This window comes from Austrofundulus limnaeus, unplaced genomic scaffold (assembly GCF_001266775.1).
Source record: "Austrofundulus limnaeus strain Quisiro unplaced genomic scaffold, Austrofundulus_limnaeus-1.0 Scaffold48, whole genome shotgun sequence".
Classification (NCBI taxonomy): Eukaryota; Metazoa; Chordata; class Actinopteri; order Cyprinodontiformes; family Rivulidae; genus Austrofundulus; species Austrofundulus limnaeus.
The window spans coordinates 1,525,163-1,540,826 of record NW_013952450.1 but is presented as its reverse complement, the minus strand read 5'-3'; the positions used below and the strand labels follow the sequence as shown (position 1 = coordinate 1,540,826).

The 15,664-nt window shown below is 37.1% G+C and overlaps 1 protein-coding gene across 7 annotated transcripts in view; it reads left to right on the top strand.

Annotated features, from left to right (window-relative positions):
• LOC106517396 (myosin phosphatase Rho interacting protein) overlaps positions 1-15,664 on the top strand; it is a 61,577-nt gene that overhangs the window by 28,282 nt on the left and 17,631 nt on the right. For 5 of the 7 annotated variants that reach the window (XM_014008205.1, XM_014008203.1, XM_014008206.1 and 2 more), the window contains 11 exons: positions 2,142-2,293; positions 3,851-3,935; positions 9,159-9,212; positions 10,034-10,253; positions 10,425-10,596; positions 10,699-10,974; positions 12,091-12,232; positions 12,342-12,458; positions 14,411-14,467; positions 14,558-14,626; positions 14,694-14,783. In XM_014008205.1, the coding sequence (XP_013863659.1) occupies positions 2,142-2,293; positions 3,851-3,935; positions 9,159-9,212; positions 10,034-10,253; positions 10,425-10,596; positions 10,699-10,974; positions 12,091-12,232; positions 12,342-12,458; positions 14,411-14,467; positions 14,558-14,626; positions 14,694-14,783 (1,434 nt within the window). The remainder of the gene's footprint in view (positions 1-2,141; positions 2,294-3,850; positions 3,936-9,158; positions 9,213-10,033; positions 10,254-10,424; positions 10,597-10,698; positions 10,975-12,090; positions 12,233-12,341; positions 12,459-14,410; positions 14,468-14,557; positions 14,627-14,693; positions 14,784-15,664) is intronic. The other 2 variants (XM_014008208.1, XM_014008209.1) reach the window with 2 other exon arrangements.

Genomic DNA, 15,664 nt, shown 5'->3' with positions numbered 1-15,664 from the left:
GTGTGTGTGTGTGTGTGTGTGTGTTTGTGTTTGTGTTTGTGTTTGTGTTTGTTTGTGTGTGTGTGTGTGTGTGTGTTTGTGTTTTATTGTTCTGTCTGCATTATTACAGTGACTGACAACCCGTTAAGTTACCCATTCCCATACTTTGCTACATGGTACACATTTACCTCATTGTACAAATATAAATCCCTCAGTCAACATAAGATTATCCTGACTTGTACAAGTCATTTAGAGGTCAGACCAAATAAAAGTAACATTTCTAAACTTGCAGTGATTTTTTATTTTCTTTCTTTCCTGTGATGTCTTTCATAAATGGACCTTTGCAACTGTAATAAAGTTTGGAATTACTTAGACAGGGACACTTTTTTTTCTGCTTATGGGCTTGGTTTTATTTATGTGTATATATATTAACACCAAAATGAAAGCTAGTTTCATTGTAGACGTTAGGTGTGGCCTTTTAGGTYTGCTTTGTATCCAGATAAGTAGCTTATGTCTTTCACATGACCATAGTTGTAAAGCTGCTGTTGTTGTTTTTTTTACTTGTTTATCGCAGCTGTCAAGTTAAATATTACAGTAGCAATGTGTCATTTGAAAACTTTGATCCTGAACTACGCAAACATTAATAAATCCTCTGTTTGTAAAGAATGGTATCCTTGCAAATTTATTTATTTTTTCCTTTTAACTATCAGACATTAAGATCATTAGGAGGAATAAAGAATTGATTTAATACACTGTGAAGAGAAAGACAGTCCATACAGCTTGGCAGCATATAAAGGGATATACACATTTACACATAAGACAATAGTGAAAAATCACAGAATTGTTTTTGCGGAAAAGATAAAAGAACTTTTCACAATGYCTTGAAAAGCCAGATCAGTTCTGCGACAACATACTGTAGACAGAWAAAACAAAAATTAACCTGAAGCTAAATGAAAGCAGAATCAAGTCTTTRTCTGGATTGTGAGACTCAAAGGTATAAAACATGTGGTTAAAGAAAACTGAGCCTAAATGTCTGAGGTGGTAGTAAAAAAAAATGCATTTCCAGATCATAATTATGATTCAACTGTAACTTAAATGTGTTTCAGTACAACTAACCTGCAAATGGTGTCAGAACTGATTTATAAATGTGGGCTCACTTGGTGCATTTCAATCAAATGCAACATTTCTGTTCCTTTTAACTGCTTGTTAGATGTCTATTCATTGCAAATGAGCCGGACTTGCTTTCAAAGCCACTGTGTATTTACTTAAACCTCCATCTAACACCCTAAATCATTGAACACAAGGCAATGTTACTCTAGAAGTCATGCTATGTTTATTTAGCTGCCAGCTTCAATGACAGTGTTCATAGCCGAGTCTAAACCTCAGAGCTAGGCATCAGAAAAAAAATTCAAAAGACAAACATGAACTTGTCCTCTTTGATACATTTAASTTGGTGCCTGTAAAGGAAAGTTATTAAAATAATACATATTTAAGAAGAGGGAACCATAATTATTTTTTCAGAGACTGACACTAACTGTTAAATACTGTACAGTTACAGGATCTTTATACCATCTTGATTGTAAATGTGAGGAGTTCTGCAAACAAGCTTTTACCCATTAGTTGTGACCATACAGAATTGATTCTTGGTGCACTTGTGTGCTATACCTTTTTATATAAAGGCTGGATTATGATGATTCAGGTTTCTCTTTGGTAACTAAGACTTTATATGTTTCCACAGARGAGCAAAGTTATCTGTTCCTGTCCACTACCAAGTATAATCAGCCCATTGTTCTACTTTTCTAGTGACCTCATATCAGGTGGCYGCACAGTTTTTCTTGAATGTAGGGTTTCACTGTTATCACTGTAGTCTTAAAATACAATTTCACATACTCATGTCATCGTAGTTGCATAAGAGTTTCCCTGCCTATTTTTTCAAAGCTGCACGTTTTTGCATAAGCTGCRTTCTTCATTTTAAATGCTGCAAAATATTAAGGCAAGCCTCGGCAAGAACGTTTTGCCTGTGCACAGGCTGTTGCATCATCACATGTTGTATCAAGCTTGGCTTTGGTTTTGTGTCAAGGCACGCCATGTGGAGGGTCTTGAGGACCTGTCACTTCTCAACTTAACACTTCTGCCACGTCTGTCTGTTTGTGATCCTCCAGACCAGCACTCTACCCCAAGGGACAATCAATATGAACCAGTGCTCGGATGTCATCGATGGTGAGTCCAGGACTGGTCAGAAGAACTCTCTGTGCATCATCACCCCTGAGAAAGAACATTTCATTCGAGCTGAATGCAAAGAAATCATCAATGGGTAAGACAGCTACCTGCTAAATGTTAGTACTTCTTTTGGCTGCTCCCTTTAGAGTTCACTACAACAGATAATCAACTCTTATCTCACCTTAACCTCGGCACCGTCTTCTGCTAGAACAGCCTTCTGCATGTTTTTGCAAAAAAAACTCAGTTTGTCTGTAAATACAGTTGATTAGATGAGTGTAAAAGCCTAACAGAGCTGAAGAAAAATGGTTGTGTCCAACCACTGTTGCAGCCATAGCTGCTCTGCCCCCTGCTGTCAGCTTCAGGCTGTGCTTTTCAGAGAGTTTGAATTCACTCTGCAGTGACGGTGCACGTTCTGGAGCGGTTTCTTTTCTCTGTTGATTCAGCCTCTGCTCCTGTGTTTACAAACCCTCAAACTTCAAGACATAGAGCACAAAACACAACTCAACTTTGTCTTGCCTCTGCTGTACGAAGAATGTTTCAGTGCTTCCATCTCTCTCCGTGGCTGGAGCTTACATGTTATGGCTATTCTTAGAGAGCTGTGACTCTCAACACCCACTCTTCATTATGTTACCTGCTCCGTCACCAAACACCTCCCACGCTCCTGTCATCTGGCGTCCATGTGTTGGCTCTAGGCATTCAGACAACCATACTTGTCCTTTCAAGATTATCATTAACTAGCAAGTGTTGTGTTATATAGTTTCCTTTTTTCCAGTTAAGAGGTTCCTCTTAAATGTCATTTGACTCATTAAATTATGAACACAGAGCTTTCCTCGCACTCATTTATTTAAAATTATTCACACTCTCTACTTGATTTATGTTGTGTAATAATGTCACAACTTGACTATTCTGATGAAAAATTTAATATATGAAGTACTAAATTTAATTCACAAATGTTTGGAAAAATGAGAAGTAGAGGGACATCTGTATCATCATAAATGAGTGTGGCTAATCAAAGTTTCAAGGAAACTATGTGAGAAAGTTTGCCTTGTTTCATTATTGGCCCCCAATAAAAAGTTACTCAGATGAAAAAAATATTGGAATTATAGCTCATTTTAATAACGTTTACTAAGTCAACATGTATGCCTGTGGAATCTTACAAATGTGATAGTATTGTGGTAGTTAGATAAAAAAATTATGCTTTAGAAACACAGAGTTTAATTAAGTCCAGTAAATTGATATAATTATAAAAGGTCTAATCTACTAAAGTGTCACTTTTTTGAAGGGGGAGGGGGTTGGTTTGTTTAGTAGACTGAATTCTTCTTTTTTCTTTCTTTTTAGTTAAATGACATTCTTAATTAATTGGGGCGTAGAAATGCTCTCTGTCCATCTGTGACAGGGGACATCAGCGACGTTTGGTGTCGAGTTCTATCTTGTTGAATTAGGGATGCACTGAAAACACATTTTCATTTAAATCAAATTCAAGTATTTATRTTTGAATACTCACTGTTAGAGTGCCAGCACAAGTACTAAAAAAACATTATTAGGCTTGTTGCAATTACTTAGAAAATACATTTGAGGAGCTTACTTCTTGACTGTCATGTATCAATTTATTTTCTGAATKTCAACTTTTATCAATACTTTTTATCTGTAGGTGGCAGGAAGCACTGACGGTGTACCCCAGGACCAACAAGCAGAACCAGAACAAAAAGCGAAAGGTTGATCCTCCCACTCACCAGGTAATGCACTGACTCACAATTGCTATAGTAACCTTTGATTTTCTCTCACTGAACAAAGTATAAGAAAGCTGCCACTTAATTAGCCTGGCCCTTGCCTTCCTACGCAGTTCCGCTCATTTCTAGTTTCCCTTCACTGCTCCGTCTGGGATTTCTCCCATAGAGAAGGATTTTTTTCTGGAGAATTTTTGTCGGGGCCAATCAGAGGACAGAACGTCGATTTTTTTACTCAGTTTCTGCTAGTTAGTTTAGCAATGGCAGTGGAGGAAGTGAATGAAGCCAGTCYGTGTTGATAAGGCTTCCAAATTGAAATAAATTTGTCTGACAAGGCAGCAGCTCTCATTTACAGCTGTCTCCGGCTCTGTACTTCTCTCCTCTCAGTAGGGTTGTTTACAGCGCACGCAATTTCCGTTAGTGTCTTAGCTTAGCCTCCTTCACAGCGACATACATTGCGGCCAACCGATCCAATCATTTTAAACTTCAGCAGAGGCCACGCCTCCAGCAAGAATCGCTTCTCTATAGCCGAGAGTCCAGACCCTCGATCCAATCATTTTAAACTTCAGCAGAGGCCACGCCTCCAGCAAGAATCGCTTCTCTATAGCCGAGAGTCCCGACCCTCGTACAAAGTGAAGTACAAGGGTCTGGTTTTTACCAGTCCACCACTTAAGCTTAAGGTCGTGCATTTTTAACAGGGTTTTTTCTGTTGTAATTATTTTTTTGAATAGATTTTTTAAATGCTGCATATTCCTAAAAAAAATGTAATCATTGGGCTTAAAACCATAGCTCTATATTGCCGGACACAAAACACACAGCTGTCAAACAATAACCAAGTATTCCTTTTATTTAATCTACTAATTAAATATCCAGATAAAACTTGTTCTCTAGATGTCCTTGACTTATAATAAAAGGTGTGCTCTCATTCTCCACCATACCTATGCTCACAGAAAAATGGGAACACGATGCAATGAGCAATTTATTTTTTTTTATTGGAAATCCATTTTAATCCACAAAAMCCCCTAAGAGTCACGGTTAGCTTCCTCACCTGTGTCCAAGAATGAGATTTCCGGATGTTGGTGACAGTCTTTTAAAAACATCCACACATCTGTTGCAGCCTTTTGTTTCGTTGTTACAAGGGGTATGGCAGGTATGTAGAGCTGAGTGAAAGAATAACCTGAAACTCTGTGTTTGTCTTGATGGCACCATATTGTTCTTTAACTATTCAAAACATTTTGTTCGTGTTCTTCTGGAATTATTCTTTGACACTGAGTCATGTTAAAAGCTGGCAAGTTCCTCATCATGTCTGAGGTATTGTTYGTCCTCTCAGCTGAAAATGTAGATGTCCAACAACTCGATCACTTTTGTTAGTTGACGTCAGCATTGGTTAAAAAAKGATTTTATTTCCTCTCAATGCATGTTGCAAACCTTAGTGTAAAGTGGCACACAAATAGCCACTGGATTATTTCACCTGCTATTGATACAGCTCCCCATTTGTCATCTTTACAGTAACTAATTTGTGTTTGGTCTCATTTTAAAGACTGATTACCTTCATAGTGAATGACATGTTCATCGGAAAAGCAACAGAYAAATGATATTTATTGCGTTAATGTAAAGAACTAAGTCAGTTTCACAGTAAACAAAGAAGGTTATTGCTTGTCTTTGGTTTGATACAGTCTCCAACTTTTTTGGTCTTCTCTTTTGTTTTTCTCCTTGTTCTCTGACTTCCTTCATTGTAAKCATTTTACCACAAACATGTGGAACGGTAATAACTTTCCCTGTGAAGGGAATTTGTGATCAATAAATGRAAGTCTGAATAATATCACAGAAAACCAGCTGACTCTCTTCTAAAAACTTTATTCACGTCTCTCCTTCARTCGGCTCCAGCAGCACACAGTCAGCTGGCCTCAGAGTAAAATGACCTTCACCTTATCGGAATATAAAAAACAGAGCCTAGGCTGACCCAGGCTGCTYTAATGCAGAGATAAAACTAAAAAAAAACTTCTATTCCATATAATGATTCAACCTTTTAACATATGTCTCTTCCCGGTTACACCACTGGAGTTTATATCTTTTACGTCAGATACTAACATAACCAACTTTTGTTTATGTAGACAAAACATAATAAGACACACTCTCATTCTCTGTTTTAAACTTTGTGGCTGCAATGATCAAAAAGTATAAAAATACTGGATCTAACATTCAGTCAATCAGTTAGAAAATTTCCTTCACCTGTCAAACACAAAAACCAATGAGCAGTAAAAGATGCATTAATTCAAGTTTTTGCTTAGAGGATATTTTTGTAATTTATTATTATTATTATTATTATTATTATTATTCAAATTGCTTTGGTTTGTTCAACCTTACACTACACTAAAGGGAGGTAACAGCTTGTAAATATTTCTGATTTAGTATAATCATGCCTATTTATCTGAGTTGGTTTTGTGTGACAACAACTTTACGGAYAAATAAATTATAGTTGCATCTGCATTCTGACAGTTATCACACATGTATGAAAACCTTTTTACATTTCAACCATGGACAGTTGGGGCTAATTATTTTTGTACATTTAATTTTGTTAAGAATTGTGCATTAAAATGATCCAGSTTATTAAAACACCACAGCAGATATGTTGAGTAACATATCGTTAGTCAGGCAGTCAAACCAGTTCAACTCATTTTGCAAGCCATTTTTTTCATTACGTCTCCATAAACCYTGTGCCTCACTGTCGGTAGTCTGTTTCTGATTGTTACATTTATGTTTCTAATGTCTAATTTTAAGAACTGTTCTTTATGGAATTTAATTATAAAACATGACACTTTTTATTTTCTTGGCCAGTATAAGTTAATGTCCTTTTAATGATGCCTTCCACTTGAAGGGGGCCATTGCTTCATATTGTAACTTTATCAGATGAACATGTTAATCTTGCTATTGTGCCATTTGTCCTGAACTACAAAGAAAAATATTTTTAAGTATGACCTCTGCTGTGGAAATATGCAGTTTGAAGATTTTCTTTCCTTTCTTCACCAGCTTTTTCCCCTCAAAAAGAGAGGCAGAGTTCACGTTTTTGTGCCAACAACTTTTGCAACATTTYATATTCCATATGTTTGGATGTTAGGCTGCATATTTTTTGCTTGGCAAGTTGATTTGTAATGATCTTTGGTTTTCAATATAYTTCCAGCAATTATTCACCACCTTTCAACTGTGACAGGCAGCTTTCAGAAGTGTCACATCAGACAGATAAAGTAGATACATTCTGAWGTCCATGTAAGGAATGTTGATTAAATAATAACTTAATAACAAGAATTCCTCTGAGTCCTAGTTTAGCAAATGTTTGCATGTGAGCTTGCAACAACACACTTTGAGAAATTTGCYTCTGAATCCCAGCAATCCTACGTATTAGCTGACCCTGAAAAGTCAAGATTTTAAAAGAATAATGATGTTTTCAGATTATATTAAAAATGGGTATTGTATTAGGTACAGTATATTAAGGTACTTATGCAAGGCTGATAAAAATTGTTTTGCATGCAAGGCTRATGCAAAACAATTACATTTAAATATTTGAAAAGAAGATGAGCAGACACTTTGAAGCKATTAATGAAACATCATTCAGGTGCACCAATCAAAGAGGGTAATTTTCATTTCAGTCCAAGCTCACGGTGCTGCAGACTTCTCTTTTAACTTTTAAACAATAAAACAAGACTTTGTCAGACTATAAAAATGGCTTCTCTGTTAAATATAGACACATGCTTTATTATAATGTAGACCACCCACTGCGGGTAAACACTTTGTTTCTTTTCTCTACCTCCTTTTTGAGGCCAGGCCAAATTTGTGGTGTGCACACAGAAAATCCTCTAAAGTTTGTTGTCTGCTTCCTCTAATAACGATGCTCAGAACAACACTGTGACCTTGTTGGACTGGCACAAACAAACTCATTTGCTGAGAAACCATGGTGACACATTACTGACTGTGACTATGTCCAAAATGTCACCCATCATTTGTGTTTTTTTTAATATTTGTGTAGCTTTTCTTTGCGATAAGCACTTAGTTTGAAACATTGATTCATTTATCTTCTTCGTGTATCATTTTTTTCTGTTTTTCTTCAGCAGATGAAAACATAGCAAACACTTCATCATATCAGTAGTTTTTTTTTTAGGGTTGTAGGAATGAGCACCACTTAAAATAGCTTTTCAAASATTAAGGTAAAGTTCCATACTAAGTGTTAATGATATGTAGGTATGAGAATGCTTTCACTGCTTGTCTATCATAGTCACACTGGCTGCTCATTTGTTTTGTGTTGTAAATATGACAGATTGTCACTGATGAGTATCTACTAGTCTGTTAAGGTTTGTATTTTCCACACCTCACCTTGTCTGCTCCACATTTCTGCTTGAGAGCCTCTCTTGTTGTTGTTTGTTTTTTTTTTTTCAAACTTTACAGGAGACATTTATGTTTAAGCTTTTGCAAATACTCACAGTAACATGTCGGCCTTAAAGAATGACCTAATCCTGACTTGGAGGGGAAAACCTAGCTTAGAAAATGTAAAAATCTTTAAGACTTGCCTAATTTGTAGTTTATTTGCAATTTTCTTTATGTGAAATGGAAACAAACTACAAAAATTATTGTAAGAAACAATTGGCTCAATAAATAGGGTCATTTTTACTTTTTATTGTTTTTTTGTGTGTATATGTTAAAGTACCKGTGACATCAATTTTTTGTAAAAACTATGAATGCATTTCTGGAAAGATAACATTGATAAAATATTGCAAATTAATTTCACGCCACTGAGATGTACAATTATTGAGATATTGGCGTGTGAATTAACAGGAAGTGATGTCAAAGGGGAATGTCTGCGTGGGAAAAGAGCATTGCTACAACAGCTCACAATATAAATTGTAGAGAAGAATCTGTTTCTGTAGATTATTTTTAATCACCATCAGAGAGATATGAAAAAAATCAGTGTTGAAAAATATTGTTTCAATAAACAAAGACCAGAGAGTTTTCTTTTTAAATAAGTCCCCTTTGATGTCACTTCCTGTTTCACTTTGGCTGAGCCAAATAACAAAAAATATGTGACAAAATGGGTAAAATCATGTGCGTTATGTCAAGTTTCTTGAATATAAAGATCTTTTCTTTGACTTTTTGTATTTGAAGGATAAGCATGTCACATGCGCTTTAATATTCAACATTACCCAACAAACACTAACATCGKAAGGCTGTTCTGATTGGCAGGGTGGAGTAACGCCAAGCCAGTGTTTTTCCACTGAAGACATGAATGGACACCCAGTGAGTTCATCACAGGCAAACTTTTCATACTGTGCATCTTTAAAAAAAATTGCCAGCTTTAAAACTTTTTTTTTCAATAAAATATTGTCAATCCCAACAAGGTGATGGGTGGAAAAAAATATAATCTTTGCTTCTTTCTCTGATACTGAAAAAATATTAGCATGTTTATGGTGATTGCAGTTGGCTGGGTAAAAAAAAACCGTTGATTCATAAAGTTGCTTTGCTTTGGAATTGTTCTCCCATGTTAGGACAACAATTTTACGCATCTGTTGATTGTTTAAAGGATTTCTGAAATGAATGCAACATCTTTGAACAACTCGTTTACATTTGTTAATCACAAAAAGATTAGCAAAAGTCCCTTGTGTTTTTGTCATCTGTTCTCCATACTTTTCTAAATCACAGGTGCATTTGCCTCGAATGAACTCTAAGCTGTTGATCTTTTGCTTCTTTCTACATTTGTTAGTTCTCTTTTCAAAACATGACGAAATTTAAAACCTAAACAACACTACTGCAAAATTCTGTGTTGCTGTAAAATAAGAGTTTACATATTTAGTTTTTTAACAAGTATGTAGAAATAATTTGCTGGTTTCGGTTCATATTTGGACTCGACTAAAGCTGGCTTACTGTTCAGTATGATTACATAAATAAATCAGGATTTACAGTGAAGAAAACACGTTTTTCCATCTCTCAAATTTACACTCAAGTATTTAGTTTCTCTTTAATCCTGTTCTTTCTCACATTCCCTTTTGTAGTCATTCCGTGACCTTACCTCCCATTATGTCCTTTACTCTTCCCATCCACTCCTCCCGAATCAAACCCAGGAGCCTGGACCTGCTAAGGTAACAGTGACCAGCAGTGGAGGCAGCATCCCATGCCTTACCAGCAGCATTGCCAGCGCAGAGCGGGTCCCGATGAGCCGTGCAACTCTGTGGCAGGAGGAGAGCCGCTGGAGCAGGGCCACCATCCCCTGCAGCCGCAGTGCTTCCTGTCTCAACCAGCTGAGCCAAAGCCAAACAGACTCCGGTGGCACCACTCAAGATGGTGAGGAAGAGGGCATGCAGCTTCTACAACACATCTCACTTTTTGTTTTAAGTTAAAGAAGAAAGCATTTATTTATTTTTTTTGGTCATGGCTAACTTTAAAAAAAGTGTTTGCGGTTGAGGTTTTCCAGACAAGATTTGTCAAATAAGTGGTGCCGTGGTTATATTTCAGATGGCCACACTGTGAGCACTGGGCGAAAGGTACGAGTGGAAAGTGGTTACTTCTCCCTGGAGAAGACCAAGTCAGAACCTTCTCCGCAGTCTGCACATCACTCCCAGCCCCCCCAGAGTCTGCCCCTGACCTCTTCAGCTTCATCCTCCTCTGTAGGAGCTCCCAGTTCCAGGTACAACTCTGAATCTGATCCCCTAATTTCCCCTTATCAACCCTCCCAGGATCCTTTCCCCTCTCCAAATGCACTCGTTTCCCCGTCCTACTCCACCATCAGCTCCTCCCAGAGCTCGCTGGAATCTGAACCCAGCGGGGCTTCGCTTGCCTGGGAGGGGCGCAGTGGTGGTGGAGAGAGCACCCATAGTGTCAGTAGTGGAGGAAGCAGAGTTGGCCGGTCTGGCAGGGAGTACACAGCACTGTCGGACGTGCCCCGGGCCCGCATACTGAGCTACCAAGAAGCTTTCCGCTCAGAGAAAAAGCGCCAAGAGCTGAGGGCACGGACACGGAGTCCAGGGAGGGAGGAGGTGGCTCGACTATTTGGGGAGGAGCGCAGGTAAGAATGAGTGTCATGCCCAGTTTTCTACTCTTTGATGCTAATATTTGACTGAAACTCCTGTAAAAATACAGTTGATTGGAGAAATCTTTGTACATTTGTTACTGATGTGAATATGATTATCATTATTAAACCACTAGTTTTTAGCCTTTGTAATATTTGTAAAACCCTTTATATGGCATGCTACCTAGTTACTGTATGTATAGATCATGCATTGCTTGAAACATTCGGCATTGTAGTTATTTAGCACCACCCTGTGGCTGCTGTCTTTGAGGCACTTCTTGAGCATCTTTTGCTACTGCTTCCTATCCTATCTTATCAGTGGTTTAACTTTATTGGTTTTGGGGTAAAAGTAAATTCACATGTAATTTTATGTTGTAGCAATCTATACCTTTTGCTCCTGCTGCCTTGCTACTTTCTTTTGTTGTTTCGATCTTTTCCAGGAGCTTCTCAGAGCTAATGCTCAGCCAACCCCTCCACCCCTGTCCCAATGCTGTTCCCTGCTGGTCACCGCTGATTCCTGCTTTCTCTCATTTCATCTCTGCACCACCTGGGAGCACACGTGCACTGTTCAGACAAAACATATTTCATTTACTATGTGTACTATAAATTCACAAATGGTTGATTTGTACCCTCCAGTTAAATGTTTCTTCTCATTTTTCACATACATACACTTGAACAAGTGCGGTGTCTTAAGGTAATGTTGACTGTGTTGTCATTCCTGCTACCTCTTGTAATCCAGTTATTAATCCAATCCCATTCTAGTCATTTCCTTTTTCTTCTAAAGTTTTTCTCTCATTGTATAACTTCACTCTTTAAATATCTCTGAACGGTTCTCTGGGTTATTAACTCTTCTGTCACAAGTATCAAAAAGTTTAGAATGTACAAAACTCTTCATAAACTGAAACTTCTTATATCTTTTATTGGATATGACATTTTGGCTCAAAATTGCTTTTTATATCACGCTCTGAGCTTGTTTTTACTATTTCATTCTGCCACCATTTAAGTATGTTATGCTGCATCTTGATGTATTTTTAAGAATAATTTAAGTCTTTGCTGTGCACTTTGTTTATTGAAACAAAATGTTTTTTGAAGTGTTTGCTGTGTGTCTTTCAGGCGATCTCAAATCATTGGTCGGTTTGAGGAGGGTCAACATACGGACCGTATGGATACCAGCAGCTCCACTGAGCCCTCAGTCAACCCTACAGCGATTCAGAGACAAGGCCGGAGCGAGAGGCGCTATCTGGACGGCAAACATGTATGTCATATAATCAGTAAACATGGGCAAAAATAATCATGAGGCTTAGCAGTTTACTGAGGTAAAATCTGAGTTTTATTCAAATCAGTTAATGGTTTTAAATGTGCAGGAGATGTCACTGGATACATGGAAGGACTGTTTAGCCCCTGATGTTTCCAGCTCCAATTTTGCCAATTTAAGAAGAGCCAAGTCACTGGATCGTCGAGTCACAGAGTCGTCAATGACTGTAAGTTTGGAGGACAAAATCCCATCAGCATTCAACATCAGACTCACCAACTCTGTAGAAAACAATGCTATTTCCCTACATTTGTGAGCTAAATTGTTCTTTTTCTCACTTTGCAATCAGCACRCTCAAAAATTAGKTTCATGTCAAATAATTTTAGATAATTTCTTTTAGCTTTTAAACCTCAAACAAAACCATGATTACATTTTATAAATTGATTGCAATGTTTCTTTAACTTGGGTACAAACAAACATTAACAATTATGTTAAAGTATTAATATATACAAGAATTAATCAGGAAACAAGAGTTGAACATATTTAACATTACTAATATTATTGTCTTTAACAATAATGCATATTTGTGATAAACTTGTTTTTAGGGCTGCACCTAACAATTATTATTATAACTGATTAATCATTCAATTATTATTTTTAATTAGTCATTGCATTGTAAAACAAAAAAAAAGAAAAGAAAATTTGGACTGACATAGCAAATCGCACAAAAAACGGGTTGCTGCTTGAGAATGCTGTTACTATAATATTAAATTGTAATGCATAAATAAGTAAATATTTGTAATAGCGTCAGTAAAAAAAATGAATACACACAAATGTGTGCTATATCCTTGAAAGTCTCTTCATATTTTCTCTCCTTAAGCTTCGTACAATATGTCCCTGAGGGAAGAGTGTAACCTGAAATAAAAGTGTGAACTATTATAGTGAAGTCTTTATCTTTGACCATGGACAGTCTCATGTTGATCATGTTAAGAAGACTTTCAGTCAAGACAGACTCTTATTACAAGAATTCAATAAATTCCTTGTTTAATTTGCATCATTAGGTTAAGACTCAGACATTGTCATCAAATTAAAACTTAAAGCTTAATCATTAATTTAATACCATCATAAATTGCCCTGCAAAACAAATCAATAATGAAATTTGTTGCCAATACTTTTAATAATCGATTTTTATCGATTGTATTGATTAGTTGTTGTACCCCTACTTGTTTTTATTCAAGTTGTCTGATTTAAAGTGGGCTGCTTACGAAGAGGTACAGTTGATTTCAGCTTGCAGTGCACTTTTCCCCACTTTCTTTTTAGTCATTGCAAATAAAATTTATGTGTCCTTCAAGTAGATTGAGATTGCCTTGGTGCCTTTTTGAGGTCTGACTCCTGCTAGTCTGATCTGTGGTTTGTTCAGGGAGTGCTGAGGGGTAACCCAGTCAGTGTGTGGCTTGTCTCTCTCTCTCTCTCTCCCTCTCTGGCCGAGCTGCAGCTGCCAAATCCCCACCCACTCCAACACAGACATGCACACGTCTACACACACCACTGCCGCCACTGCTACTGATGATTATAAATAACCAGCACAGGAGCAACCAGAGTTATGTGTGTGTCCCTGAGTTAGACAGAAAGAAACAGATTGTCAACATATGAATTAAAGGCAGTTAGCCATCAGAATGACTCTCTGCCAGGCGGTGACACCACACCGGATGAAGCTCAGCAAAAACAAGGTATTGTTGAGTGATCAAAGGCCAGCTTTTATTTGAATGCTTTGCTTTGGAGTCTATAAACAGACTTGAGCTTAGTTTCAACGTGCAGTAGTTTGTGTTTCAACTCCTGACAGTTAGTCTCTGTGGCTGAAGCCACATATTTGCAGTTATAATTGTTAGCTTTGAAAATTGCCTAACAACAAAAAGAATGAATGAATGAATAAATAAACAAATAAATAAATAAAATAGTAAATGCACATAAATATAGCATTTGGCGAGTTGCCACTTTTTTGAATATATCAAGAACAAATACTAAAACTCATTTTAACTTCAGTAGGTATARAAGTACAAAATGTTTCCTCGAAATACAATTAGTTTTCTTGTGCTTGTTATTTAAACTAGTTCTTACTGGCTTAATGAATTATTCCAGCTGCATTACATAATAATGCATTCCTTCATGTTTTAATTTCAGCCGGATCTGCTGAACTTTAAAAAAGGATGGATGACAAAGCTTTATGAAGATGGAATGGTAATGTGTTATTTATGGTAGAGTTAAATCAGTCTAGTGCTCATTAAACGAACTGATGCAATTCAATTAAAACCCTTTTTTTATCCTTAGTGGAAGAAGCACTGGTTTGTTCTGACAGATCAGAGCTTGCGGTACTATAAGGACTCAATAGCCGAGGAGGTAAGGTTTGTCCAGAAGAGATTGTACTTAAATCAATAGGCAGTCATGTAAACATCTATTTTCTTAGGCCTCAGAACTGGATGGTGAGATTGACCTTTCAACGTGTTACGATGTCAAAGAGTTTCCAGTCCAGAGGAATTATGGCTTCCAAATCCTTGTGAGTTGTTTCTATGACATATATRGTAAATTTGACACTTGTGTAAACATTTTAGCTTCTCTGTTTTCGTCCAGTCTATAAACAGCCCTGTGTTGTAACTGTGGGTATCAGACATTGTCATTTATTTGTCTGACATAAAGGATGTCACTTGACTTGTCATCTCTCTGTGAGAGCCTTACATCATAGTGGTCTAAATCTGCTGCAGCTGTTGCCAGTTCCTAACGGTCTCCCTGAACCAGTTTGGCTTTTATCCTGAACAATATGTTGACCTAACCTCTCGTATTAGGAAGCCCGGTCTTTGTCTAAAGATTTTCGCTAACATAAATAAACCAATAAATATGTTTTGATGTATTGCTTTGTGTATTTAAGCTCACCGTTTTAATCCTCCCTGAAGGAAACAATGACTAATGGTTATAAGGTCGTCACATTTGTTTACATTAGCTTGAAGCTGCTTTCACAGCCATCGTCTGGAGGATGTCAGAAATAGAGTGGTGAAAAGGATAGTTGTTGCTTTGGCTGAGAACACGGGTTTGGTGTCCAAAATAATAACCCTGGTGTTCATATCTACTCTCTGTACTCTGACTGATCAACACTGTTTTCATTAACTGTGCTACTTCGTGCGGTTTTTAAATCTTRATTTCTGTTAAGAACCAGTCACTAGATTAAATCTTATGGTTTGCCTTGAAGTTATGGCACAAATTGGTGGTTTTGTAGAAGTTGTCACTAAAATACCAATAATAACACGAAAAGGCACTCAGTGGAGACTTTAAAAATCATTGGTTTTTTTAAAAAAACATTTTCTAAGCTGAATAATTTTTCGATGTAAGCAGTTGCACAACATGTCTTGTGTAAGCGTATGCCAGTAGCACTAATAAATTTCA